We start from the raw sequence: 25,787 nt of genomic DNA on the forward strand, positions 1-25,787 counted from the left end.
CAAGGCTGTTTTAAAGTGGGACTCTTCTATGCCTTCTGCTCATCGTCAAGTTTCAGAGTGAACCAGGCTGTCACATCTATAGCTCTGCATCTTCTGAGGAAAAGTTTCTCTTTGTAATGTGAACTTTACAAAAACTGATGGACCATCCTTTCTGCCTGTTCTTGCTCTCTTTGTTTTCAAGGGCAGTTTGCTGATTTTGCTTTTGAGGGACCCCCAGATCTGTCTTCTAACAATTAAAATTCCAATGTGAGAAACTACAGGGATGGAAAAACTGCACCAATGGTGTTTCAGAGAGCCCTCCAGGGCTGGATGGGATGTTTATTTAGCTTCTAATGCAGTGAGGAGCTTTTATGGAGAAGGAGGAGCTGCATGAGGTTGTGCAGCTTCCTATCCTGAGAAACTTTATTATGGGATTTTGTCTCCCTGAAAGCCCAGGGTGCATTTCCAAATGCACAAAATCCAACCTGCTTTTGTTGTACAGACCTGTCCCCTCTCCCCCTTCGAAGGAAGTTATAACTCTAATAGGATTTAGATATTAGAGTCCAAAACCATGCAAAAACCCAAGTAAAATAAGCTGTTTTGCACCCAGGGTTGCTCAGAAATCTGGTGCAGTGGATTCCTGCCTGGGGCTTACAGCCGTGGAAAATATTTTCATGGAGGAGGTTCAGGAGTTTTGATTCCAAGGGTCAACGATGACACACGTTTCCCAAATCTCCTTTGGGGCATTTCCTCAAACCCCATCCTTTGGACGCTTAATTCTGCCAAGGCGGGACGTGAACACCAACCTTCCCTGTTCTGGGTGGGCAAGGGATAAATGAATCAATCCTAGGTTAGTCCCCAAGTCGCGGGTGTCTCCCAGAGCCATGCCATGAGCAGCTGTCTGCGTCCCATGATGAGATTTTAATTTTTCTAGCCTTGGGGACTGAATTTATTCAGCCTCTCATGGCCCCTCCTCCCGTGGGAGGGACGGCTCCAGCAGCCTCTCTAATAGCGGGTGTCACACAGCGGTGCCACCATTCTCCTCTCTAATTCCCGGAGTGCCACCAGCAGAGGACACAGCCACCCAAGTGCAGCGGAAAGCAAAAATAAACCCTTCCATGTGCGTCACGGCGCGGTGAGTTACCTCCTCCTTCCTCACTCTCCAAGATGCTCCTGCCTGATGAACTTCACCCCTGCCTGCTCTTCCCTGCTTGCCTTGAAAGTTAGCACAGGAGTGGCGAGGGGTTTTTTTTTTTCACTTTCCCATTGTTATCTGTGGATTTTTGAGTGTGTTAGTTGGGATGCGATTGACCCGGCTCCCGCCTGGGCTGACGAGAGAAAGGAAGCCCAGAGAGCCGGAGAACAGGGAGAAACGATATGGAAAGGGGAGGGAAGGGGGTGATTTGTGAGCAGGGGGGCTTTCTGGTAGTTTCTGGCGAGGAGAAGGTGCTCAGCAGTCCTGCTTCAGCCGGGGTCCGTGCCGGGGGAGTTGGCTGTGACCTGTTGAGCGGATAAACGGGAGCCGGGATGAGACGGGAGCGGCTCCTGGGGTCGCTGTAGCTGGGGCAGTGGTGGGAGGGAAACGGCGGCTGAGCATTTGCAATCCTTGGGATAAAGGGCTGTTTCCATAGTAAAAGGGAGAAAGGAGCCTCTCTCTTTCTTCCCCTGAGCTTGCCTAGTGTGTGAACGGGGTGGTTGACTCAGGAACAAATAACCCGTGGAAGGGTAACATCTGGGAACAGCTGTAAATAATCACAACTTGGTTAGAAAGGCTGGAAGCTACGCTACAATCCACCATCTGCCCTGATGCTGCGGTCACCCTGGGAGCTGGGATGGGCAACTGTTTGGAGAGCAGCTCGGTTTGCAGCTGAAGCAGGATTTGACCCTGGCTTTAGTTGACCCTGCTGTTGTTGTTCGAATGCTTCCACATTCTTTGTAGGCATAACCACAATTAACAATGAAATGGGAATTTTTGCTTCTAGGAAAGAGTGCATTTTAATTCAGTATCAGGCACTCAGCAGATGTGAACCTGGGGATCGGCACTGGGACAACTTTAAGTTGCAAAGTGCAAACTTTGATTAGCTGGAGGTCCAGCCCATGGTGTACATCACCTTCTCTTCACTTCTACACTTCCTCTGGGAATCCCAGCCTCACAGTGTAGCATCTCCTCTGACAAGTTCTGAGAGACGATACCAGGTGGAAGGACAAGAGAGAACAGAAATCATTTCCTACAGGTGCTTAAGGATTTTAAGCTGTATTTAACCACAAGAAAAGGCATAATGTACCATGAGACCAGCTGGATTTTAATTAAAAATTGTTCTGAATGTAAAAGGAGACAAAGCTGTTGCTTCCTTTATAACTTTGTTATTGAAGTATCTAAAAGATGTGCAAGATTTTCAGGACAATTTGAAATCCTTTGCAGAGGATACGAACACAAAGCTTGTTCTCACGACCAGTCCTGGGACTTCCTTATGCCATGACATTGGACCAAGGAGGTGTGCAAACTGTATCTCTATGTACCACTTCTGGTGATGGGAACACAGTTCTTCCCATTTAGTTGTGTCAGCTTTGTTGTGAGAATGCCTGCAGCTCACAATGTACCTCTGTGCAAGTTGTTACCATGCAGTTCTGCTTAGTGTGATAAAGTATCGGCTAAAATAAAAGAGAAAGTTTGTTTATTTGTTTGTTCTTTTTCTCTAGAAGTTTGTGGCCCTTTGACAGTGTGACCTCCTTTTCTTTGCAAACCCAGAGACTCTCCTTCAGGCAACCCTTTCTGCTTGTGTGTAGACACCTTCAGAAGCTACCACTTACCAGCTGAGACACACGTGCTCCAGCGTGGAGCTGATCCTGCCCATTGGCAAAGCCCCAGCTCGGTGGCTTTGCATGGGGGACAGGCTGCAGGGAGCTCTGCAGTGGTCATTCCTTGTAGACTGCAACAGCATGCACATGTGCAGCAACAGCCTGGCTTTGGTCCAAACCTGACTCCTTGTCTCAGGATATCTTGCATGAAGAGGTCTGTACCTCCTCCTGGAGTGACCTGCTATTTGTTGGCCTGTAGAACTGCCCCAGAGACCTCTGTGCTGTGCAGCAAACAAAGGTGAGCAGATAGCATAAAAAGTTGGGAGAAGATCCTTTATGTAATGGATCTTACTGAAAGGAAGGAAAAGAGCTGGTGTGGGTAGAGACACAACCTGTGGTGCACCCTGGGGATGCACCCTGGGCTGCAGCTTCATGGCAGGATGAGTCCTGAGGGTGCTCAGGCTTGGCTCCACATTGCACCCTCTGCTCCAGCTACAGACACGTGGTGTGAGGGAGCTGAGCAACCAGCCTGCAGGTGCTCCTCTCTTCAGCACCTTGTCGTCATCCTGTTCTGCGTGTGCTGGACATGTGCTGCTCTCCCGGCAGCATTCAAAGCTGGCTGCTTTTTGGTTGCTGAGGGCTTGGAATTTTATAAAATCACAGTAAACAGAGGGTATCTTTGGTCATGTTCCCTGTTGTTCTCTCCACCAGCAGGACACTGGCATTTGGTGTACTTCTTGCTCTCTCTGGGAAAAGAGGAGGGAGGTAGAAACAGTGATACTTCAGAAGCTTGAACAGTAAGATGTCCCTGCCCATGGCAGAGGGTTGGAACCAGCTGATCCTGAAGATCGCTTTCAACGCCAGCCATTCTGTGATACATTGATTTTATGAACATGCCTGTGTCCTGGTCTCATATTGATCCCTTTTTCCTGTCATTGTTTGCCTTGCCAGTCTTTGTGGTGTCTCCAGGGAAGATGTTGTGTTAAGCATGATGAAAACCCGCTGTCAGGGTCAGGATGGGCTCTCCATGCTCGTGGCCTGGATCCTCTCTGGTGGCTGAGCAGTTGTAGCCTATGTGAGTGCACAAGATGCTGTAGCAGGACGGAGATGAGAAGCCCTGTCCTGGGACTCATCCTTGGAAGGTCTGGTGCCAAGGGAAGCTCTTGGGGCCACCACAGTGTGCCAGCTCTTTTCTTTCATCAACACTTGCAAGGAAAGGTGACAGGATAAGAGATTGGCTGTGATGGTGGTGTGCTATAATAGCAGCAGGGAGCACGAGAATAGCAGCAGGCAGGGAAAGAGGGCAGGGCTGGGGGAATGAGTACGTGTGTGAATGAGGCTGTGGCTGCTGCCTGGGGGGACTGTTTGGATGTCAGCTCCAGTGTTGGGTGCAAGTGGAAAGAAGCACATATCTGCAATCAGGGCACAGGCCAGGAGCAGCTCGAAGCATCACTGTAGGCCTGCTGGAGTCTCACTGCTTGTGCAGAAATGCTTTAGAGTCAGTCCCTGCCTTTCTCTCCTGCTTCTCTTCCTCTGTTCTCCAGTGCAACTGTGAGCAATTCCTTGCTTCTCCAGATTCCATCTGCTCCAATTAGGCTGGAAGGCTCTGGAAGGTTTTCAATCCCTGAGACACTTTTGCAGCACTGAGCCTCAGTGACAATTATGGGTCTGGTCCTCTCTGCTCCGGCAGCCCCGGCTGCCGCCACCGACTCAGTCTGGTCCTTTCGGCAGCAGCTCTTAATCACTGACCTTACTTTGGAAGGTCTCCAGAGCTGGAGAAATGAAAGACGCTTTAGGAAACGGGGAGGGGGGAATTGGCAAAAGCAGCTACTTTTTAAAAGACTACTTATTTCTTAAGATGTACTTGCTACTGATTAACCTTTGCTCTGTGATTGTTTTAATTGATTCATGCCTCAAAGCTGTCAGAAAGGTTCTGTGGGGTCATGGTACCTCTGTCCTAAGTGCCCTCTTTCCCTGCAAAGCTTTTAAGAAGTTTTTCGTTGAGCACAACCCAATCCTTGCAAGAAATGCAGGTAAATGACGCCACCTCTTTTATCTTCTCCATCCCCCAGATTTTCCAGCCTTCATCTTAGTGCTTTGCTGCTGTGACCTCTTCCTTCCCTCCCTCCCTGCTGCCCGTTGGCAGCCTGCTACTGGGCTGGGCCTGTTCTGTATTCCTTTGCAATTCATGGTAAATGCTGTCTGGGGAGATGGGTGTGAGTTTTTGACCCTTCTGTGAGAATGAAGCTCTGTAGGGTTAAGCACCCCTGCCCTCAATCAGCCTGTTGGTGCCTTACATGTGGTCCTACCCACGGGCCCACCTGTGGTCCCTGTGACTGCTTCATGTCACCCCACATGCAGAATTTCTCTGGCTGTCCCCCTTTGTATGGCTACAGGGTGACAATCCCCTGGCAGTTGTGGCCTTGTCCTCGCCGTGCCAGCATGCAGAAGTTCCTTGAAGGTGAACTGGCACGGTTTGCTGGGTTTAAGTGATGAATGTGCTTTCGTTTTGGGCTGGGCTCGTGCCCTGGCACTCTGGATGTGTGTGAGGCCATTCATCTGGCCTATTTAGACATCTGCCCTTGCAGGAGCTGAGTTGTGCCCATTTTTCTTTGCTGGCTGTTCTGGGTGCTCAGGGTGACCACTCAAACACGAAGGAGATGGAGCACAAGTCTGATGAGGAGCAGCTGAGCAAGCTGGGAATGTTTAGCCTCAAGAAAATCAGACTGAGGGGGCACCTTAACACTCTCTACAACCACCTGAAAGGAGGCTGTAGCCAGGTGGGCATCTCTCTCTTCTCCTAGGTAACAAGGTGAGAGTAAATGGCCTCAGCCATGGGAGGTTTAGATTAGATATAAGGAAACATTTCTTCACTGAAAGGGTGCTCAAGTATTGGAACAGATTGGCCAGGAAAGTGGCGGAGTCACCTGGAAAAAACATGTATATGTGGCATTTGGGGTCATGATTTAATTGGTAGGCTTGACAGTGTTGGGTTAATGGTTGGACTTGATGTTAGAGGTCTTTTCAATCCTAATGATTCTACAATTCTAACCAGCCCTTCAGGAAGACCAAGGGAAAAATGAAAGCACCCACCCCAAGCTCTCAGTTAAAGAAATCGCTCATTTCCTCCAGGATGCTGGGATGTGAGTGCTGCTGAGTGCTGATTCAGTAGATCTGACTGTTCAATGTGTCCTTGGCCCTGAGGAGGTGCATCAAGGCTCTGCCCATGGGTTATCTGTGCTAATCTTCTTGTTTTGCTAAGTAAACTCCATGTCTCACACCAGGAGATGGATGAAAATCAAATGAGCCATACAATCCTCACCTGCTGATCTTGTGGCACTGTTGGCGCAACCCTGAACTGGGAAACTGAGGCTCTGGGTGATGGCTCTGCTGCCTCTGTAGGTGGAGGTTAGGTATGGGGATTTGTGTGTCAGAATATCCTGTTGCTCTGAAATGAGTTCAGAATTTTCTGAGTTGGCTTATGCAGAACTGTGGTAGTGTTTAATTAGCTGAAAAGGATTTTTCTCTGAGAACAGCAGCAGCACATTCTTGTGGTGCAAAAGCTGGCTAGCCCTCATGCCTTTCGATACTGTCAGTAACTAAATGGATAAAGGTCTGTCTGGTGACATGGCAAACATCCTTTTTCTCCCCTCCTTGCAGGGTGTTTTGCTCCAAGGCCTGAACTTTAACACCACAGCCCGGGAGAGGGCCAGTGCTGGGGTCTTCAGCACAGGGGCTCTCCAGGGCTCCTGTCCTTTGTCCAGGCTGAATAGCACTCTGCAGAGCTGCTGAGCAGAGAGATATGCGGTGTGGAAACCTCTTTTCTTCTCCTCTCTTGGCTCAGGGACAAAGTCTTCCCCCGGAGATGATGCTTGGGGCAATGTGTAGCCCTTGGTGGGGCTGTGGGGCCGGAGAGGGTCCCCCACACTGTGTCCCAATCTCCTCGTCTCCCCTTAACAGTAGGGCACAAAGAGCCGCTTAGGCATTCCCAGGAGCAGAGAGGGACCCAAGCCAGGGCATGCTGAAATGCACAAAGTAGGATTTATATCTTCAAAGAAATATTTCCCTCCTTTCTGAGCTCTTTTTTTATTTTTTTTTCCAAGGGATTTATTCCTCCTCCTCCCGCCCAGGCAGGCTTTGAGGCGTGGAAGCACTTTTTGCCTCTCCACAGTGGCTTTTCAATGGTGGGAGAGTGACTTCTTAGAAAGCTGTGGGCCACCCAGGGGCAGAGCCCGGGGCTGTGCCCCCATGCTGCACAGGGCTTAGCTGAGAACGACTGCACACAATTGCTGCTGGTGACACTGCATGACCACAAGCACAGTGAGAACAAAACTCTTCCCTTCTCCTGTTGACCACACTGAAGTGTGGGGAGCAGCATCTCACCCCAAACTGGTTGAATCTTCATTTTCAGGCTTCACCTGGGGATGTATAACCTCAGATATGCTCTTGATTCCCTTTATGGGTGAACAAAGTGACACCCAGATGTGGTGTCACCACCTTGCTGCTGCCACCTGGGACCAGCATCTGGCTGGAGGATGGAAGGTCTCTGTGTGATCACAGATGGAAGGCAGCTGTTCCTGATCCCTTTTGGGGCTAGTTTCTGCCTCTGCTTACCTGTGTTGCCAAGGGGCAGGGTGTCAGCTTCTCCAAAGGGCTCTGTCTTTTCGGGGTGGGAACCAAGAGATCAGAGGTGCTGCATAACCCAAGAGAATGGGTTATATATGGGGTATATGAAGGCTGATCAGGGTCAGAAACAGAGGAAACACTCTGCTGAAGGGTCTGGCACCAACAGAGCCAAAGATACCTGTCAGTCATGCTCATTTCTGCAATGCTGGAAAAGTGCCCATGTACCCAAGAACACTTGGACCAGATTATGCCTGAGTCCAGCCAAAGACATGGCATTTGTAAAAAATCTTTCTCCACCTCTTTTTCTTTTTCTTTTTTTTTTTTTTTTTAATTTTTTTTAAGCAGCTATTCAGCTTTATTCAAAACACTCATTTTGCTCCTAGGAGGAGAGAGGGAAAATCTATTGTAGCACTTTGAGACCCTTTTACAAACATCATGATTTCCCTTTGCTTGTTTCCACGTGAAGCTGAAAGCATTTGTATAAAACCCATTGTAAATGCTCTGAGACTTGGCCAATAATTTCCTGGGCATACATTTGTTAATGTAGCCTGAAAAGTGCTTAGAAAATGAAGAAAAGCAGCTGTGATTTCTAATGATGATAAGTATGATTAAACAAGGTTTCTGCAAGTGGTTGTGCATAATGAGCCATCCATGGGGACTGGACACTGAGGACAAACATGCTCCAAACATAGAATCATAAAATGTTTTTGGTTGAAAGGAAACTTAAGTTCATCCCCTTCCAAACCCCCTGCCATGGGCAGGGACACCTTCCTCTACACCAGGTTGCTCAGGGCTCCATCTAGCTTGGCCTTGGACACTTCCAGGGATGGAGCAGGCACAGCTTCTCTGAGAAACATGTACCAGTGCCTCACCACCCTCACAGTGAAGAATTTCTTTTTTATATCTAATCTAAAGCTACCCTCTTTCAGTTTAAAGTCAGTAACTCTCTCAGCTTGTCTTCGCAGGAGAGGTGCTGCAGTCCTCTGATCATGTGAGACGCTTGAGAGAGGTACCTTGAAGAAATAGAGACTCTGAACAGTCCTGGGGAAGGATTTTGGGAGAGGAAAAATGTGACTTGTGCCAAAATGGGTTTCAATTTAACAGCTTTATTTCCTGTGGTGATCACTGTGGGATAAAACCAGGGATTAAGATGCCTTTTGTATGCTAAATTCTCATGGCTGATGCCAGGTTTTGTTTCAAGGTGAATAGATCTCACCTAGGAGTGAGGCTTGCTTTACCATGTAGGGGTATGTTTAGAAATTTGGGGCTGCAGCAGTGTTTCCAAACCCATATCACTCATTCTTAGCCATGGGGGCTGCTCAAGGGCTTCTCAAATTGACCCCACATAATCGATTGGTTGTCTGAGAAGATCTTGCCTTAAAGCATGTATTCACTGAGGCAACTATGGCTGAGCAGGGCACACCTTCCCAGCACAGCTCCTGCTGGATGTCCTCTGTGATGGGGTAAGTCCCTGTGTAATAGATACAGGATTTTGGCAGTATTTGTTTGAAGTGAGCTTGTTTCTATTTGTCTGTTCAAAATGTGGTGGGATGTTCCAAAAGGTAGGGCATGAACCTTGGTAGAAATCCCTCCATGCCTTTGGAAGCCACAGCCACTGCCTGTTAGAGGTATACTACGAAAAATGGAATGGAGAAGTGTTGTCCCTGCTGTCACAGGAGCTGTAATTCCTTGTTAACCCCTTCTACATCCACATCTGTTGGTTCTTTCCCATGTGAAGTCCTATTGTCTCTTTTTGCTAATGGTTGTGTTCTTCCACCTCAGAAGCCAACAGATAAGCTGTGCAGAAGACATGCCTGGCACGTGTTTGTCCAGGCTGTACCACTCCCTGGGATCCCAGACCAGGGCTTATCAAGAAACTGCTGAAGGTTGTACTGATAAATTATAATTAGCATCTGCCAGGGAGAGGATATAGATTGTATTCTTCATCACAGGGAGGTTGCAACTATCCTTATTTTATTTGATCTTTTTTTAATTTCCTGGGTTACGCCTCATTCATTTCCTGAAAAGAAACTGAGGGCAGATGATAGTCAAATAAAAGAGATCCTAGACTGTGGTCAAGAGCCTTGGGCAGATTGTAGGGTAGAAATGCAGGTTTAAGGGATGCTCTTTGTTGGCTTTTTCTGGCTAGTGTGCATCTCATGGTGATGGTCAACCAGCAGCTTGCCAGGAGGTTTTATTCCTTTGCTTCTGTTGGTGTGATGCTGTGGAAAAATCCCAGGGGAAAGGCCAGGAAGTGATGCCCTAAAGAGTGGTGGCAGGAATCTCCAGGCTAAAGAGCTGCAGATGCTGGAGAGACTCAGCTGAGGTTCAAGGAATCTCTTAGTCCTGGCATGGGGTTCACTTTCTCTCCAAAGCCCTTGGAAACAGTGGGATGGGCAGAGCGGGCATCACTCCTTCCTGCTGCCTTTCTACACCATCAAGATTCTTAGGAGAAGCTGGCCATGCTCAGGGGCTGGGAAATGACCATCTCCAAACCACCACACCCTCACATGACTCCCGTTGCCCACGTAATTTTTTCCCCCCAATTCTTTTCTTGCAGTGAACTGGAAAATGTATTTGTAAGATCTGGAAAGAGCCTGCAACCTCAGAATCAGAATGAAAAAATCATGGAATCAAAATGGGTCAGGCTGTTAGGGACCCCAGTGGGCCATGTGGTCCAACCTCATGGCTCAGGCAGGGTCACCCTAGAGCACATCGCACAGGATTGGGTGGTTCTTGAGTATCTCCAATGGGAGACACCACAACCTTTCTGGGCAGCCTGTTCCGGGGCTTGGTCACCTGTACAGTAAAGAAGTTCTTCCTCGTGTTTAGGGTGGAGCTTCCTGTGCACCGATTTCTTGTCCTTGTGGCTGGCTCCATCCTCTTGTCACCCTCCCGGCAGACACTTAGAGGTGAGCTCCCCTCTTGGTCGTCTCATCTCGAAGCTTCTGTGGCAGCTGACTCTGCTGCCTGTGCTGGAGCGCCTCAGCGCCCTCCCTGCGCCAGCCACTGGGACAGCCACTGGGACAGCCACTGGGACAACCACTGGGACAACCACTGGGACAGCCACTGGGACAACCACTGGGACAGCCACTGGGACAGCCACTGGGACAGCCACTGGGACAACCACTGGGACAACCACTGGGACAACCACTGGGACAGCCACTGGGACAACCACTGGGACAACCACTGGGACAATCGCTGCCTGCGAGAGAACCCGCGCTCACTCCCCGCTCACTCCCCGCTCACTCCCCGCTCACTCCCCGTGCCAGCCCCGCGCCGCTCCCCGTTCGCCGCTCGCGCTGCCCGGGCCGGTTTGAAACCGCCGCGGTGCTCCGGGCCCCGCCCGCTCCTCTCCTCCCGCTCCTCTCCTCCCGCTCCTCTCCTGCTCCTCTCCTCCCGCTCCTCTCCCGCTCCGCCGCCGTCAGCTCCAGCTGCTGCGGGGGCTCCGGGCTGCTCGCTGCTTGTCGCTCGCCTGTTTCCCCTTGGACAGCCTGGCCTGACCCTCACCCCCAGGCCGACCCTGCCTTGCACAGCCCTGCGCTGTTAGGTACGGTGTGGGAGATAACCTCGATGCAGGGGAAAGGAAAGAAATGCTCAAGAGGCCCCAAAGGAAAAAGCTATAGGGCAATGGCAGATTTGGCTGCCGTACCTTTGCCCCTTGGAAGGTGAATGCTCCAGCCCCAGCACCCAAACACACACACGTTTTTAATCCTTGCTTGTGCGCTGGCCTCTCAAGCAGCTTCCTCTTTTCAGTGCTTTCAGCGTTCAGGCTGTGTGGCTGAATATGTTTCCTGATTTTTCTCTCCTTCTCTTGTCTCTCTCATGCCCCCAGGCTATTTCCCATGCTTTTCCTCACTCTCTGCCAAGCAGTGGGAAAGCAGCAGCCCTGTCTGACTGCCTGCGATTATGGGGACTCTTATCTGCGAGCAAAGTCTCTGTTTGCCAAGGAAAAACCTGAAGTCCCTGGGGGTGTATGGAGCAGAAAAAACATATGTTACTGCTTTCATGCCTCACTTGTTAACAAGTCCTAAACTTTGCCATCCTACTGATGTGTGTTTACCTGCTTGCTCTTTGCTCCCATGGCTTTCCCAGTGAATGGATGCAAGTTTGCTGTTTCCCTTCTCTATCCATTTAACTTTTCTTGGTAAAGATGGGCAGGAATTGCAGACGATCTCTGAATTTTAAGAGAACTGTGCTTCAAATCTAGATGCAAGGACTGTGAAGCCTTTTGCTAAGTCCTGCCAAGGACTGAACTGTTTTTTTGGCTTCTGCATCTGCCATTTGTTTCAGTGTTGTTTGCTCCTTAGGTGCTTGTTGGGCCCAGTTACTGGGATATTATCTTTCTTAGGATCAGATGCTTGTGAATTCAATTATATCAGTGTTTGATGAGGTATGAGGTGCTGCAGATTCTGCCAGACCTTGGGAGTTATAATGTTTTTATGGCTTCAAGTTGCCTTGTCCCAGCTGTGGCAGCAGACTGGTAATTGGTTACCACGGATGAAACTATGAAGGATGAAGCCAAGGGATGGAGGGTCATGGAGAACCTGAAGGGTGGCTGAGTGGTAAAGAGGGAGCATGTGTTAAATGGAACACAATTACTTGAGAACATGGAGATGAACCTGAGGGCAGAAATGGAAATATGCAGAGGTAAAAGGGGAAGAGTGATGCCTGTTTGGAAGGACACATATAAAGAGAACAGTGGAGTGCCTGGAGATATGAGTACATTTTAGCTGAGAAGCACCCTTCTGATTGTCCTTGTGTCTGTCTTTGTTTTCTTCATTCTCACGTGGGACCTGGCACATCTAGGTCCAGGATTTTTCCTGGACTTGGAGTTGCCACTGGACTGTTTCCAGCAGCAGCCCAGTGTAAATGCACAGCAATACATGAATCCTGGGGAGCTGTAGAGGGAGATAGGCTCTTCTTAGGAGTTGCTGCCTTAAGAGTGAAGCAGCCTCAGATTGGGTTAGTTGTCCTTGGGCTTCCCTCTCCCTGTCAATTATTTCCTTTGCATCTCCACGCAAGCATCACCTTTTGTCTAGTGCCTTGAGCATGCCTTGTGCTTCATTGCTCAGCAGAGACCCAGCAGTCCCTGAAGCTGTGGGGCAGAGCTGCTCAAAGGCTCCCATTTGCTGGGTGAGCCCTGTATGCCCAGAGGGAGCAGAAGCCTTGGATCAAATCGTGGTCTGGGAATTGTCAGGATGGTTTCTGCTTTTGCACAAGAGCTCACCGCTATTTCTTCCTATGATCTAATCTTGACCTACCTCTCAGTCTGAAGCCGTTTCCTCTTGATGTGTTACTCCATGCCCTTGTCAAAAGCTCCACTCCAGCTGAATAGTAACCTCTTTAGGTATTGGAAGGTGAAATAGGGTCTCCCATCTACTTGAGTGGAGATAGACTAGAGAACATCTGTCCTCTGTACTTGACAAAATAAAATTTCAGTCCAAGTTTACTGCCATTTAGGATTCTTTGGCCTTTTGCTGGCTTCAAAGGAGCAGCTGAATCAGACAGCTTTGTCTGTTGGGGGCTGGGAGAGGAGGGAAAAGGTCTCTGGAAAGAAAAAAGGGAGAGGATAGGAAAAGAGGGACAGATGGATGCCGGCAGAAGCTAGAGCCCAAAGCAGGGGACAAATTAGGAATTTTGAGTCTCTTGATACTGAAAGGTGTTATTGCCATAGTGATACTGCTTGGACAGCTGGGTCAATGGGAATTCAGGGGATGCCAGAGAGAAAGGCATTTTGCTCTTTTTTGGCCAGCCTGATGTTCCTGTGAGAAACAGAGGCTGGTGGAGGGGGTTGTGGACAGCAGGTTGTGTTTGTCTTTCCCTCATTCCCCAGCCTCCTCTGCAATGAAGTGTCCCTTTCCCAATAACCCATGGGCTTGGAGAGGTGACTTGATTGGAAAGACTAAGGCAGGAGGTCATGAAATTTTTAATTATAGTGGTGTCATAGGTACTCTGATGCATAGATGAAGCTCTGATATTGCCCAGAGAAGTTTTGGATGCCACATCCCTGGAAGTGTTCAGGGGCAGATTGGATGGGACTCTGAGCAACCTGGGATAGTGGAATGATCTTTAAGATTCCTTCCAATCCAAACAATTCTGTCATTGTGTGATGAAGCTGAAAACACCTTTCCCTTTCTGATGGGGGTGAGTTCAGGGTGAATTATTTAAGCATGCAGAAGCTCAAGGCCAGATGATGTTTGATACATGAGAGAAACTGGATGCTGCAGGTATCAAGTAGCCTGTGCTATGGGTGAACAGGTGGAACCTGGACAGACTGTGGCTGTTGTGTGCCAAAACCCATGGGAAATGCCACAGAAATCCCAAATAGCAAGTGACTGTGCACTCCAAACAAGGATACTCTGAGGAGAAGGAAATATGAACTACAAGGAAAGATTAGAAAACTGGGATGGGTGAGGCCAGAGAAGGTTTTAGAGGAGACCTCTATATGCAAATACTTGTAGTACCTAACAGAGGAAGAGTTTAAGCTGTTCACTATATCCACAATAAACAAGACATGAAGTAATGTCCTTAACTGTAATACAGGGGACAAGACACTGGGGAAAAAAAAACGAACCCAAGTTTTAATTATAAAGCGAGTTAGGGCTTGTTCAGCCTGTCCTGAGAGATGGTGGGATTTCCATCACTGACAATTTCATGATGGGTAAACTAACACCTAGTTAAACACCTGGCATGCTGCTGTAGCCAGACAGATGATGTGACAGTGTTTCAGCCTCCATAATCTGTTTTCCTGTCAAATCCTGTGTGCTCAAAGACAAATATTGATGTGTGAGCCTTGTACCCACACCTGGGAATGTGAGAAGAAACCTCATGGCCCTTTGACAACAAAACTAATGGCTTTGGTCTAGTGTCCTGAATTCCTGTTGCTGAAGGAGAAGGGCTGAGCAAGAATGGACACTGTGCTTTGGTGATACATGGACTCATATCTTGGGGATCCTTGTAGAAGGTAACAAATATTGCAGTCCCATAGCGTGTGGCAACCTTCTGGTAAGAACTCTGAAGGTTCAAATATATTCAGAAGCTGTTGTAACTTGGTAATTTCTGGGTTTATGCCAGGTGTACTTTAGGCCAGTTGATGAAACCAGCTGGATCAGCTGTCATCTGTGCCACATCCCCCCAGCTGTGCTCTGGGAATTCTAGAGCAGAATCACCATCTTGCTACATGAGATTGGCATAAATTTTTAACTAAGGGTGACTCTCTGGTGCCAGGATCTGGTGCTGCTGAGCTTCTGGGGATGGCTTGACCTCACCACAAGTGTGTGTGACCCCACACATCCAAGTGTGTGTGGTTCCCTATGACTGTCCTGGGTGGATAGGCACATCTGTCTCAGGAAGGCATTCAGGGCATAACATTCTTAGCACTGCATAATTAGTATTGGTCCAAACTGAACCCCTCTGTTGCTTCCTTTCCATCCTCTTGCACTCCATCTGCCAATAGGCTGTGGCATTTGGAGAGGTTATGAAGGGAGTGTCTTTTCTGTTTCAACTTGCATCTGATGTCTGTGATTTATTTGTGCTTTCTGCAAACTGGTTAGTTATTTGGATGTGTCAGTCTGCAGGGATTTATGCACAGATTTTATCCACAGTCACACTGGGATCTGAGTTCTTTCCAAACACAAACCCTTTATATGTGCATTTCATCCATGTGTATAGTGCAGCAAACTGTTTATTCTGCCTCTTAAATTATTGTTATTACATCTAAGAAAATCAGGGAAATCTTGAGTCCTATGGTGGGATTTTGCAGCAGATATTCCAGGATCTGAACATGGTTGATGTGGACTCAAGGGTGTGATGGCACTTTTAACATAACAGAAAAATATCTCTGACTTACTCAGCTCCAAAAAAGAGCTGTATAATGGGGTTTCTTTACATGCCCACACAAAACTGTTTTCCTAAATCTTTCCTTGAAGTCTTGGTAGTGCCCTGCTGGGTGAACCACCCTTCAGCTAGCACTAGTCCCTGTGCTATTTGCTTTATTGTAACCACACTGGTTGAAATTTACCACCAAGTTCTTTGTTTTTAATTATAATTATGAATAGATCTCCCACATATACATCTTTGTGGCTGGTCTTTCTACACCTGAAAATCTGCTTCAAGTAAGGTTGTTTCAGCCAGGTAATAATTATTTCTTAAGAGATCAGTCTCTGCAGTGCTGCAGTTTTGCTAGGATAAGAGAGCTGTGTACCTGGTAGGGTTTAGCGCCTTTTCTACATGAGCTAGTTAAACTGATAGCATGTTTCAAATAGGTCACAGTGTTGCTAAATAATTCCCATAGCTAATCCTAGATTCAGGTTCATATGACATAATTTGAAATGTGCTTAATGAATTAATTTCTCAGAACTCCCTGTATAGCCAAAAGGAGGCAGAGGTAGCGTCAAAGGTGATTCAGACTGCCTAAGTTACAACCAGGAGCACCACTGACTGCTAAGAGGATTTGCAGTGACCAACTTTCTCAGCTGGCCATCTCACTTTAGTATATAAAATTAGATGGGATGTCCTCAGCATCACTTTGTGCTGGTCTCAGCATCTGCTTGGGAAAACTTTCTCTCCTTTTTCAAATACGGAAAGCTTACCCAACAGTCTCCCCATAAAACTTGCATTCTTGTTTTAGGGGGAAGATGAGATAAAGCCACTCAGATGGAGGCCAGTCCCACCAGCCTCAAGAGGCTCAGGTTTGGGAAGCTGAAGGTGGTGCGTCGGCGCTTGCTGCAGAGGTACGAGCACCAGCCCTTCATCTCGTGTCTGGCTGGTTTCTACAGCTGCCGGTGGAAGCGGTACCAGCGCGAAAGGACCGAGCCTGGGAAATGCTGCTGCAACATGGTAAATGAGCTCAAAATCAGCTCGGAGAAGAAGAAATACAAGAGGACTTGGATTTTTGTACTGGGGCAGGGCAGTCTAAGTAGACAAGGGGTTGATGTCATGGAATCCCAGCCCAATATCATTTGGAGCCCAGTGGGATCTGTTAGGCTGATAGTTTTTGCTCTAAATGCTTGATGAATTGCTGCTTCTGTGGCAGGCTAAATTTGTCTATGCCATCACACAGCTAATAAATGTGGACTTTGCACCAACCTCTGCTGGCCAGTGAAACGTCTCAAAGACATAGAATCAAATTAAAGAAGTAACATTAAGGTTGAGTGGACAGTAAGAATTGCAAAGAAGGCTGCTCTACATTGCAATTTCCTCTCATGTGAGGTGGTTAAAATCTCATTCCTATTAATTTGGGAAGTCATGAGTTTTGCCTGAGAACAAGTAGTGGAAGGTGGGCTTTTGAGGACATTTTCCTGGTTACAAGGGTGGGATGGGAATCCCTCTCCATATTTACTTCAGTTAGAATTCCAGCACCAAAGTACATATTTTTAGGGACAGCCTAAAAGTAGCTGCCATTTGCTTTGACTGCTCTGGGCTGGCCATAGCTCTGACTGCTTGTCCTTCCTCTCCCTCTCCAGCGGGAATGCATGTTCTTCCCATTGCTCGTTGCAGCTTTCTGCTTTTCTCTGGTCTTTCTGTACACATGGGGTGAAGGTAAAAATGACTACAACAGCTTTGACTGGTAAGTAACATCATTTCCTCCTCTCCTTCCTGCCCTTTTGGCAGGTCACTAGGATGACTGGAAAGGGATGAGCACCCTCCAGAGCAGCTGTGGTGCAGCAGGGCACTTTAGTCATGAAGCAAAGGTTTGGCACTTTAAACTCTTGGTTACAGCATCCAAATTGAATGTCCAGTGAGTCTGGAGGTGCTGAGACTCTGCCTTTGCTTGGGTACAATTTTTAGGTGTAAGTGTGAATTTAGGAGAAAGGGGAGAATCATTGTCATAAAAAATGTTAATGGAAGGGACTAAATAACTTTCCTTTTCTGAGTCTTTCTTTTCCCCCTTCCCTTTCTCCTTCATTCCACATGAAGAAATGTAGTGGCTGGAATCAGAGGCATTGCACCAACTATCTCACTAAAAGAGAATTCCATGTTCCCAGATTCAAAAGTAAAAAAAAATTGTCAGGGATTTATGCACATCTTTTCCTTCTGTAGTATGTAGGCAACAGTTATGCAAATCTAGCCTCTAAAATTAAATTAAAGCTGCTGAAATATTATGGGAAGGAAAAATATAATAATATGTTTTAGTCTGATGGTTAATGCAATCAGGGACTTTGGGAAGGAGGCTCTTAATCACTTTTGCATGTTACAGCATAGGCTATTCCTCCCCCTTCCTTTGTTTTATTGCTTAGAAAATTTCAGAATTTCAAGGAGCAGGGCTGTTGGTCCTCTCTAGTCCATGTGCTAACCAAAAGCATTCTTACGGTATTTTATTGGTTTATTTTTAGGTATAACTATGGGAACCTGGGCTTCTGGTTTCTCTGGTCTCTTGTTATCCTGATTGTGGCTGCAGTCTTGTTCGCATACATCTCACTGTTACTGGTAAGCAATGCTCCTTGTAAGCTGACCTTGGTTTGTAGCCCTGAAAGGTAAACATAGGGGTGGCTTTATGTGTCAGACCAAAGCTCAGTCTAGTCCTCCATATGATCCTTAGACAGTGAAAGTTGGGAGATGATCTGGAGCACAATGAGTGTTTACAGTACTTTCCCCCCGCATCCACCTGCAAATGACCAGTTTGAGCTCAGGGGTCTCTGAGCCAGATGTTGTTTCTGTGATTTCTTTCAATGACTTCCCTTTGATAAATGTGTACAATTCCTCCTTGAACCCATGGAAAGCTGACTCAGCAGTGCCTGGATTTAGATTTAGGGGGAACTAAAAATTGTTGCTTTGGCAGCAGGGAAATACGGGGCTCTGAGTCATGTAGCAGTGGTGATACCTCACCACAGCTGAGTTATTCTTCTAATCCTGGATAAAATGGTTTACTAGAGGAAGGAGAACAGAACTTTATCACTTGACTCACTCTGCTTTGCAGGAGGATTTTTCCCAGGTAGAAGCTATAGGTGTGGTCACAAAGTGCTGCTGAAGTTTATGCTGAAAGAGGTTCCTTCCCTTTTCTAAATCCTGTGAAATTTTTTAACATGGTGTCTGCTGTAGCTAGGGAAACATACCAACCCCAAAATTTTCCTAAAAATTTTACTTACTCATTCTTCTTCTCTGATCTTTCCCTCATAAGAAAGCTCTCAAATAAAGACAGATTTGCACCTGTTTTTCCACTTTCTTCATCCAGAGCTATAGGCCAAGAATTCACTTTGACTCCAGGCACTGGAGTCCACATAAGTCCCATGTCTGCTCTGACTTTCATTTGGACATATCAGGTGCTGAAGGTGAGGTTATGGCTTTGTCTCACCTCTGTGACCAAGACAACCAGCTTTTATCATCCATTCCTGCTGTTCTTACCCATTCCCTGATGTGTCATCATACAGTCAGTCTGTAAATTGCTCACGACAGGGAACCTCTTTTGGCTCTGTCCGTGCAGTACCTAACACAATTGGTTTCTGGGATCCTTTTTTCCTGATGTAGTACAAGTAAACAGTACTTTTATTCCATTACTAGTGGTAAAAACCCCAAAGTGGTAAATAGGACAGGCGCTTGTTCATGCCCACAGCGATCAAGAGCATCATAAGAGATATGGACTGACTGAGCTCTGAAAGGAACAAACAAAAATAATTAATTACAAGGATTTTGTGACACCATGGTGGCTCTAGGGCTCATGGACTATTATTCAGCAAAGCCTACCTGGCTTTCTCAGGGGCTCTAGAGTGGTGTGGGTAGTTTGGTGGTTACAGTACTACTCTGGGCAACTCAGAGCTTTGTCCATATGACATGGATACATCTGAGATGGTGCCTCAGCAGGCTGTGGATCTGGAGTCAGCCTCAGGATCAGACTAACTCACCATTGCCCATGACAGAAACCAGGATTTCCTGGGCTTAAGGAGCCTGAAGACCCCTGGGGTTGATGTGTCAGCTCGGTCATGCTCTGCCTGGATCCAAGTGTCAGTCAGTGCCTAAGCAGTGGACTTTCTTAGAGCATTTTCAGGTTTTTGTCACCATGAACATGGTGACTGCAAGCTATCAGGGCAGGTGATGGGCAGAGTAAAGCCAGAAAGGAAGATGGAAGATATGATGTGGAATTGGCGTCCTACCTGGTTTAGTTCAGCCCTGGTCTCACTCTTTATTATGTAGCTACATCTTCCTCTCAAGCCTCTCAGTTCTGTCTAATGAGGCTAACAACATTTACCTTCCCCAAAAGGGTGAGCATGGATAAACCTGAAAGAATGCAAGTAATCTGGATGGTGTCAGACAACAGGAGAAACACTCCAGAGGTTCCTCTGCTCTGGGAACGGTCCCTGCAGTGAAGGTCCATTTGCTTCTTGCTTTTATGAAGCTGTTAAGTGACCCAAACAAAGCTGCTGGGTGTCTCTGAGGACACTTGTCCTGCTCGATTGCATCACCATGCCACCATGTCCTTTGCAGCAAGGCTACTGCATGCATCCATGCTGAACAGTGGGTGCTGGGGGCATGAGACTGCTACTTAAATGTTACTAGGTCTTGAGGGAAAGGGGAGCAAGGAAAGTTATCACAGCCACCACTTACACTCCTGCAATCTCAAAACATGAAGGGTGTTGTAGCAACCATGGCTGGGCAAAGCTCACCCTAGCAGGGCTCTTTCAGAGGAGGACTATGAATCTGCCCCTCCACCACTGTTTACAGAGCTTCCCTTTCATGGAAAGCTTTGATGGACCACCCAGCAAAACACTGGGAACCTCACGGGCTGGTAAGAGTAACTCAGCCCTTCCACATCTAAATAAGACATTCAGTGTGGGCATTATACAATAGGTGGGTTGCTCTGATACATTTCAGACAACTGATGGCCAAATAGGTTTCTGCCATGATGAATTACATCCCAAGTTCTGGTTGAACAGTGTTGGATGGAGAGCACCTTCACCTAGCTGATGTTTTCTGGTGGTGTTTTGCATGAGCAGCCCATCACATCAGAAAACTGAACACTCTGATGCCCTTGTTGGACCAGAAAGATTTTATATCAGCCGGTGGCTGGTCTGGTTTTGCTTGTGAACACCATACCCTCTTTCTTAATGATGGCACCCAGCTGGAACCTGCAAGCATGCTTCCATGACCTTATTGTGACCCAGTGAAGTATACAGACTTCTGCCCACCAGCCACAAGTGGCTGAAGGAAATGCTGCACAAGAAAGCACTAGCTTTCTGACAACCATGCTCTCCATCCACATGCATCATTGTCATTTTTTCACACAATCAATTTCAATTAATTCGGTTGTTCAATCACTCCCCAAGACAATTTTCTCATCCCTATTAGGGCTAAAAGGTTAAACTGAGGGGTCTAATTACAGAACTGTTTATGCTCAGTGGAGAAGAAAAATCTTTTCTTGTTTAGTCTTTCAAACCCCAACATTTGCCTCTCTGCAGTTCAACCATGTTTTTTCTAAGGGTTGTGACTGTACAAAGTAAAGAGGTTCAGATGCTATGTGGCCTCTTCATTCATAGATAGAGAGAACTCAGAATAGTACATTGACACTGAAATCCAAAATGTGACCTCAAAATTCCGTCCCTAAGAGACTGGGGTACCAGACAAGTTGCGAGTTTTTGCCATAAAATGAATGAACATAAGGATCTGAATCCAGCTGCTGTGAACATCTAAGTGAGCAGATGTTTCAGGTGAACCAAATGTCTAAGTGCCTACCTGCATGTCCTTGTAGTGTAGGTTCAGAGCCTGCCCACAGCTCACCAGGTAGTATTGAGATGATTACAAGGTTGTTTCCATGCTGAAGTAGAGTGGAGTTATGTGTCTGCTGTCCACCCTTTGCAGCATAACCTCGTGGTCAATGCAGCCATTCAGAAAGAGGGAGACAGAAATGAAATTCTCATTGCAGTGAATCCATTTCTCTTGCCACTGGGAAGCATCCCTTAATCACCACTTTGCAATCACCTTTGGTGGAGGGGATACACTTCCACACCTCATTTAAAATAATATAAGAATGCAAGAGTTGGAGGTTGTAAGATTCTGGGAGATGATGGGATTGGCAAGAGGAAACTTTAACCTTGGCTGTATTAGTCAGAAACATACTGGTCACCTAAGCCCTCATGCCTCTGTACTTATGCTAGACAATTCCAGAAAGTATGTGGAAGCAATTTGGAGTAGACAGACCAGTGAGAAGACACAAGGGAATAAAACTGTATTAGTGAAGATCTAGGTTAGAAACTGGGAGAAGATTTTTCTCCCAGAGGATAGTTGGGCACTGAAACAGGCTCCCCAGGGAAGTAGTCACAGGACCAACTCTGTCTGAGTGCCATGAGTTCAAGAAGTATTTGGACTATGCTTTCAGGAACAAGGTATGATTCTTGGTGTGATTTTGCACAGGGCAAGAAGGTGGACTTTGATGTTCCTTGTGGATCCTTCTGGCTCAGAATGTTCTAAATGCTTGGCTTTACCGTACACAAAGACCAAGTCTTTGCATAACATCACTTGCAGCAAAAGACTAGAGTGGCTTTTTGCTCTCATTTTTTCACCCTGAAATAGATTATTTAGATGGATCTGATTTAAGCTCTTTAGAAGTACTTCAGTTCTCTCACAACTGGCTCACATGTTACTCATCATGTCATACTGGGTGCATTTACTCCATTAAAGGAATTCAACATGTCAGGAAGCACTTGTATTCACTGCTGAATCATAGAACCATAAAATGGTTTGTGTTGGAAGGGACCTTCAAGGTTATCTAATTCCCACCCCTCTGTCATGGGCAGGAATGTCTACCACTAGACCATGTTGCTCAAAGCCCTACCCAACTTGGCCTTATATCTTACTTCAAATCAGCATGATCCTAGAAAGAGAGTGTGTTTGTAGATGGATAGGAAACTTACTTTCACTTGCTGTTGAGTTGCAGAAAAGAAGATCTTCTTCCCCCAAATCTGTATATCTTGTTTTCATACAATCCCATTATCCTACAGTCTGGATGGATTTGCATCATAAATGATCCTCCTCAGTGGAGCACTGAAGTCTACTAACAGATACTTTTCTCTAAGCCCTGATACCTGATGATACTGATCCCAAAATGATCCTTTACCCTAGTTAGGAAGTTTCTCCTGGCATTTAGACTCCTGAGCATAGATCTGTGCATTTTCACAGCAGCAAAGCCTCTTTTTCGGGTGAAATTCATCTCCAGACTCACTGGTTACTTAGGTATAGAATTATGTGAAGAAGCTCTGCATGAGAGCTGTGGACTGACTTACTTCATTCTTGGCTTGTTGGAGTTCAAGACCTAGTGTAAAGTAACTTCCCAATGCAAAAATAATTCCAGAAGTGCCTCACTGGCACGCATCACCTTGTTCCACCAGAATGCATACAATGTCTTCTTGATTTCGCAGGTCCTCGCGATGTGTTTGCTTGCAGAAGGCCAGCAGCTGTACCTGCACTGGAGTCACAAGGTAGGCAGAGCCAGGGCTTTCTGGTAACTCTATGCTTCTAATGGAGTCTGTGCTGTTTCTTTGCACAGGAAACCTCTTAGACTATGGGAGAGCAGGAAGAGAGGGAAGAGATTAATCTTACGAGATTGAGATACCCATGAAAATGATATTTCCACCTGAGCTGATCACTCAAACTCCTTTTGCACTCAGTGGAGGGAAATGAATCCTCTTCAGTGCAGTTCATCCAGCTGGTCATGGGCCTCTAAATTCAGATGAGATGAATCACACTCAAAGAACCTTTTTTCTCCAATGACTCTGAAAGGTGCCTGCAGTGACTCATTCAGGTGAAGATGTCTATATTTGACACATCTACATATGGTAACATGAAGTCAAAAGCAAAGTTTTCATGAGAAGCACTGCATGATTTTCTGGAGCAGACCCCAGAAACACTGAAAAAAGTGTCTGCTCGCTCTGCAGGAGAGAAATATGGCTTTTCCAAGGCATCCTGGTGCTTTATGCTTTTTGGTCTTTGGATGGTTCCCTGGGAGTGGCCAAGGCCAGGCTGGATGGGGCCCTGAGCAACTTCATCCAGTGTGTGGCACCCATGACCTTTAAAGTCCCTTTCAACCCAAACTGTTCTATAGTTCTTAACTCTATTCTATGGTTTGGGAAATGTGTTTTGGAGTTTTGAAGATGCAGAAACAAATTATCAGGGAGTTGTTGTAAAATTGTATTAGAATACTCTTAAGTAGTTTTTGAGTCTATGTGAAACATTTGAAAATGCTTCTCTATCCAGTGCAGTTTAGGACACGATGCAATGTGATTACAAAGGCTGCAGTAGGAGGAAAGAGCTGAACATGCAGATGCTTGATCCTGTGTTTCTTCATTTAAGTAATGGAAGCTGAATGATCTTTACTATTGAAAAATGGGTTCCAGAAGAACCAGAAAGTTGTAGAACAATTTGTAAATAAACCAACCAAACAAAAAAACTAAAAAAAAAAAGAAAAAGAAAAGAAAAGAAAAAAAAAAAGAGGCATTATTGGGTGCAAGAGATTAAGAATAGGTTATTAAAGTATTGATCTGTAGAAGATCCCCGGAAGAGTGGTTAGGGCCTTGGCACAATTTCCTTTAGTTGTCAGCAGAAAGATGATATACCACAGTGCTGGTACCAAATCAAACAAGAAGGTGAAGAATTGACTGAGACACTGCCTCACCTTTTTGGTTAAAAAGTGAACTCTCATTTCTTTATTATGGGAGGCATTATTTTCTCTGAAGCCTGTTACAAGGCAGCTCACAGAACAAGGAAACTGTGTTGTTACCACTTTAGGGTGGAATTTGTCACTTCTGAGTTTAGAAGTGATGAATTCCATCTGCAAGTTAGGGATTCAATACAAGCTGGTCACCTAAGCTCCATCTATATCAATAGAGAGAGATTCCATCATAATGCAAGCAGGAATGGATCACCTCTGAAATTCCTCTTTTCTCCACTGATTACAGAGAGAATCCTGAGAACTTAGTTGAGTACCCAGCTCCTGAAATCAGTCCTGCCATACTGATAGAACTATGGATTTGGTTTTAGTCTGATTGTATCTCTCTCTCTCTGACCTGGCACAGTCCATCTCATGCATCTGAAAAAACTTTTCAAGCTGCTTAAATTAGCTGTGACTTAGATGGATGGCATACCCTATGCAGAAATGCTGAAGCTGATTTATGTCTTCTTTGTGTCCCCAGATTGGTACTTTTCTCGTCCTTGGCTTCTCTATCTCAGCACTCTTTGCATTATCTATACTCTGGCGAGATCACCGGAAAACTGTACGCCTGTCATTCCAGGTAAGAGGGGTTGGGGGTCTATTTGAAAGAGCAGCTTGTTTATAGAAGTATTTTGTGACAATTGGCAGAAGATACTCCGTATGGTGGATGTTTTCCACATATTTTTTTGTTAGCAGGCCATGCTCTGAGTAAACTTTTATTATTATTTAACATTTCCTGTTGAGGGAAAGGAAGCCAAGGCCTGAGGTTTTGTTTCAAGCTATGTGATGTAACACGTCTCAGTTTGGAAAGATACGGAAAGTTGCAACCCTTTTTTTTTATTCTTCCCAAAAATGTAGGTGTTCTGTTAAGTTTCAGCTGTCCAGGACAGGTAAATCACCCCTTAGGTTGGTAGGTTTTCCACGGCAAGAACTTTCTCCCTCATCCCTCATTCAAATCTGCTGGTACCTCAAAGTTTCAGTCTTTTGTGACTCAGAAGAGTTTAATCTCCTGAGGGCATGAGCACACTGAGTTTTTGGGGAGCAGGTGGAGAACGCTGGTGTCAGGTGAGACAAAATGCTGGATGCAGGAGGTCAGAGTTCATGGTTGCTGATCTCCTCAACTCTCACCAGCTCTGAAGGTGGAAGCAAGAGCTGTCCTGTGCTGTTCATTGTCTGAGCATTCAGGTCCACACTTGTATAGGGAAGGAAAAGGCAAGTAGCCTTTCACTACACAGCTGCTTTGCAGGATCCAAACCACTCTACAGTTCAATGATTCTGTGCTATTTGGGCCTATTTCCTCTCCCCTACGTGTCTTAGTGCTTTTGAAGGCTGGGAGAGCAATGCAAGTGGACTGGCAGAGGAATTGAAGACATGGTGTTGTAGGGTGTGATTAATTGCACATTCCTGTTCTACAATTCGCTAACCACTGGGTTATGCACTGGCATGAGAAACCATTGGCTTCTCCTCCCTGTGACAGACACCAGGGGATGTGGACGAGGAGAAGGAGAGACAAGAGCCTTTGGGTTCCCTATATGTGCTGTTTATTTCAGGTGACCATGCCCTTTGAGATGGCCTCCTGTTGCTGTTCCCAAAGGACATGAATCTCTTGTAGGTACTGTGTCTTGTCCATTAGCCCTGCAAATCCATCTCAGGTATTCTGGACATCTCAGATGGCACCTCTGCTTGCACAGCTGAATCCTGGTTCTGCTCAGGAGATGTTGGTATCAAGTGTCTGGGGCAGACA

General features: G+C 46.4%; 1 protein-coding gene across 8 annotated transcripts in view; it reads left to right on the forward strand.

The window, feature by feature from the left end:
- Positions 1–974: 974 nt before the first annotated feature.
- Positions 975–25,787, forward strand: part of GDPD4 (glycerophosphodiester phosphodiesterase domain containing 4) — a 36,816-nt gene continuing 12,003 nt past the window's right edge. Inside the window, exons 1-6 of one of the 8 annotated variants that reach the window (XM_023922125.2) lie at positions 975–1,114; positions 16,037–16,245; positions 16,872–16,975; positions 17,742–17,835; positions 22,755–22,814; positions 24,525–24,623. In XM_023922125.2, the coding sequence (XP_023777893.2) occupies positions 16,063–16,245; positions 16,872–16,975; positions 17,742–17,835; positions 22,755–22,814; positions 24,525–24,623 (540 nt within the window). In that variant the 5' untranslated portion in view covers positions 975–1,114; positions 16,037–16,062. Of the gene's footprint in view, positions 1,115–10,576; positions 11,552–16,036; positions 16,246–16,871; positions 16,976–17,741; positions 17,836–22,754; positions 22,815–24,524; positions 24,624–25,787 lie in introns of those variants that run through there. The other 7 variants (XM_086882382.1, XM_023922134.2, XM_023922113.2 and 4 more) reach the window with 7 other exon arrangements.

Source organism: Cyanistes caeruleus, chromosome 3 (genome assembly GCF_971803275.1).
Source record: "Cyanistes caeruleus chromosome 3, bCyaCae1.hap1.1, whole genome shotgun sequence".
NCBI lineage: Eukaryota > Metazoa > Chordata > Aves > Passeriformes > Paridae > Cyanistes > Cyanistes caeruleus.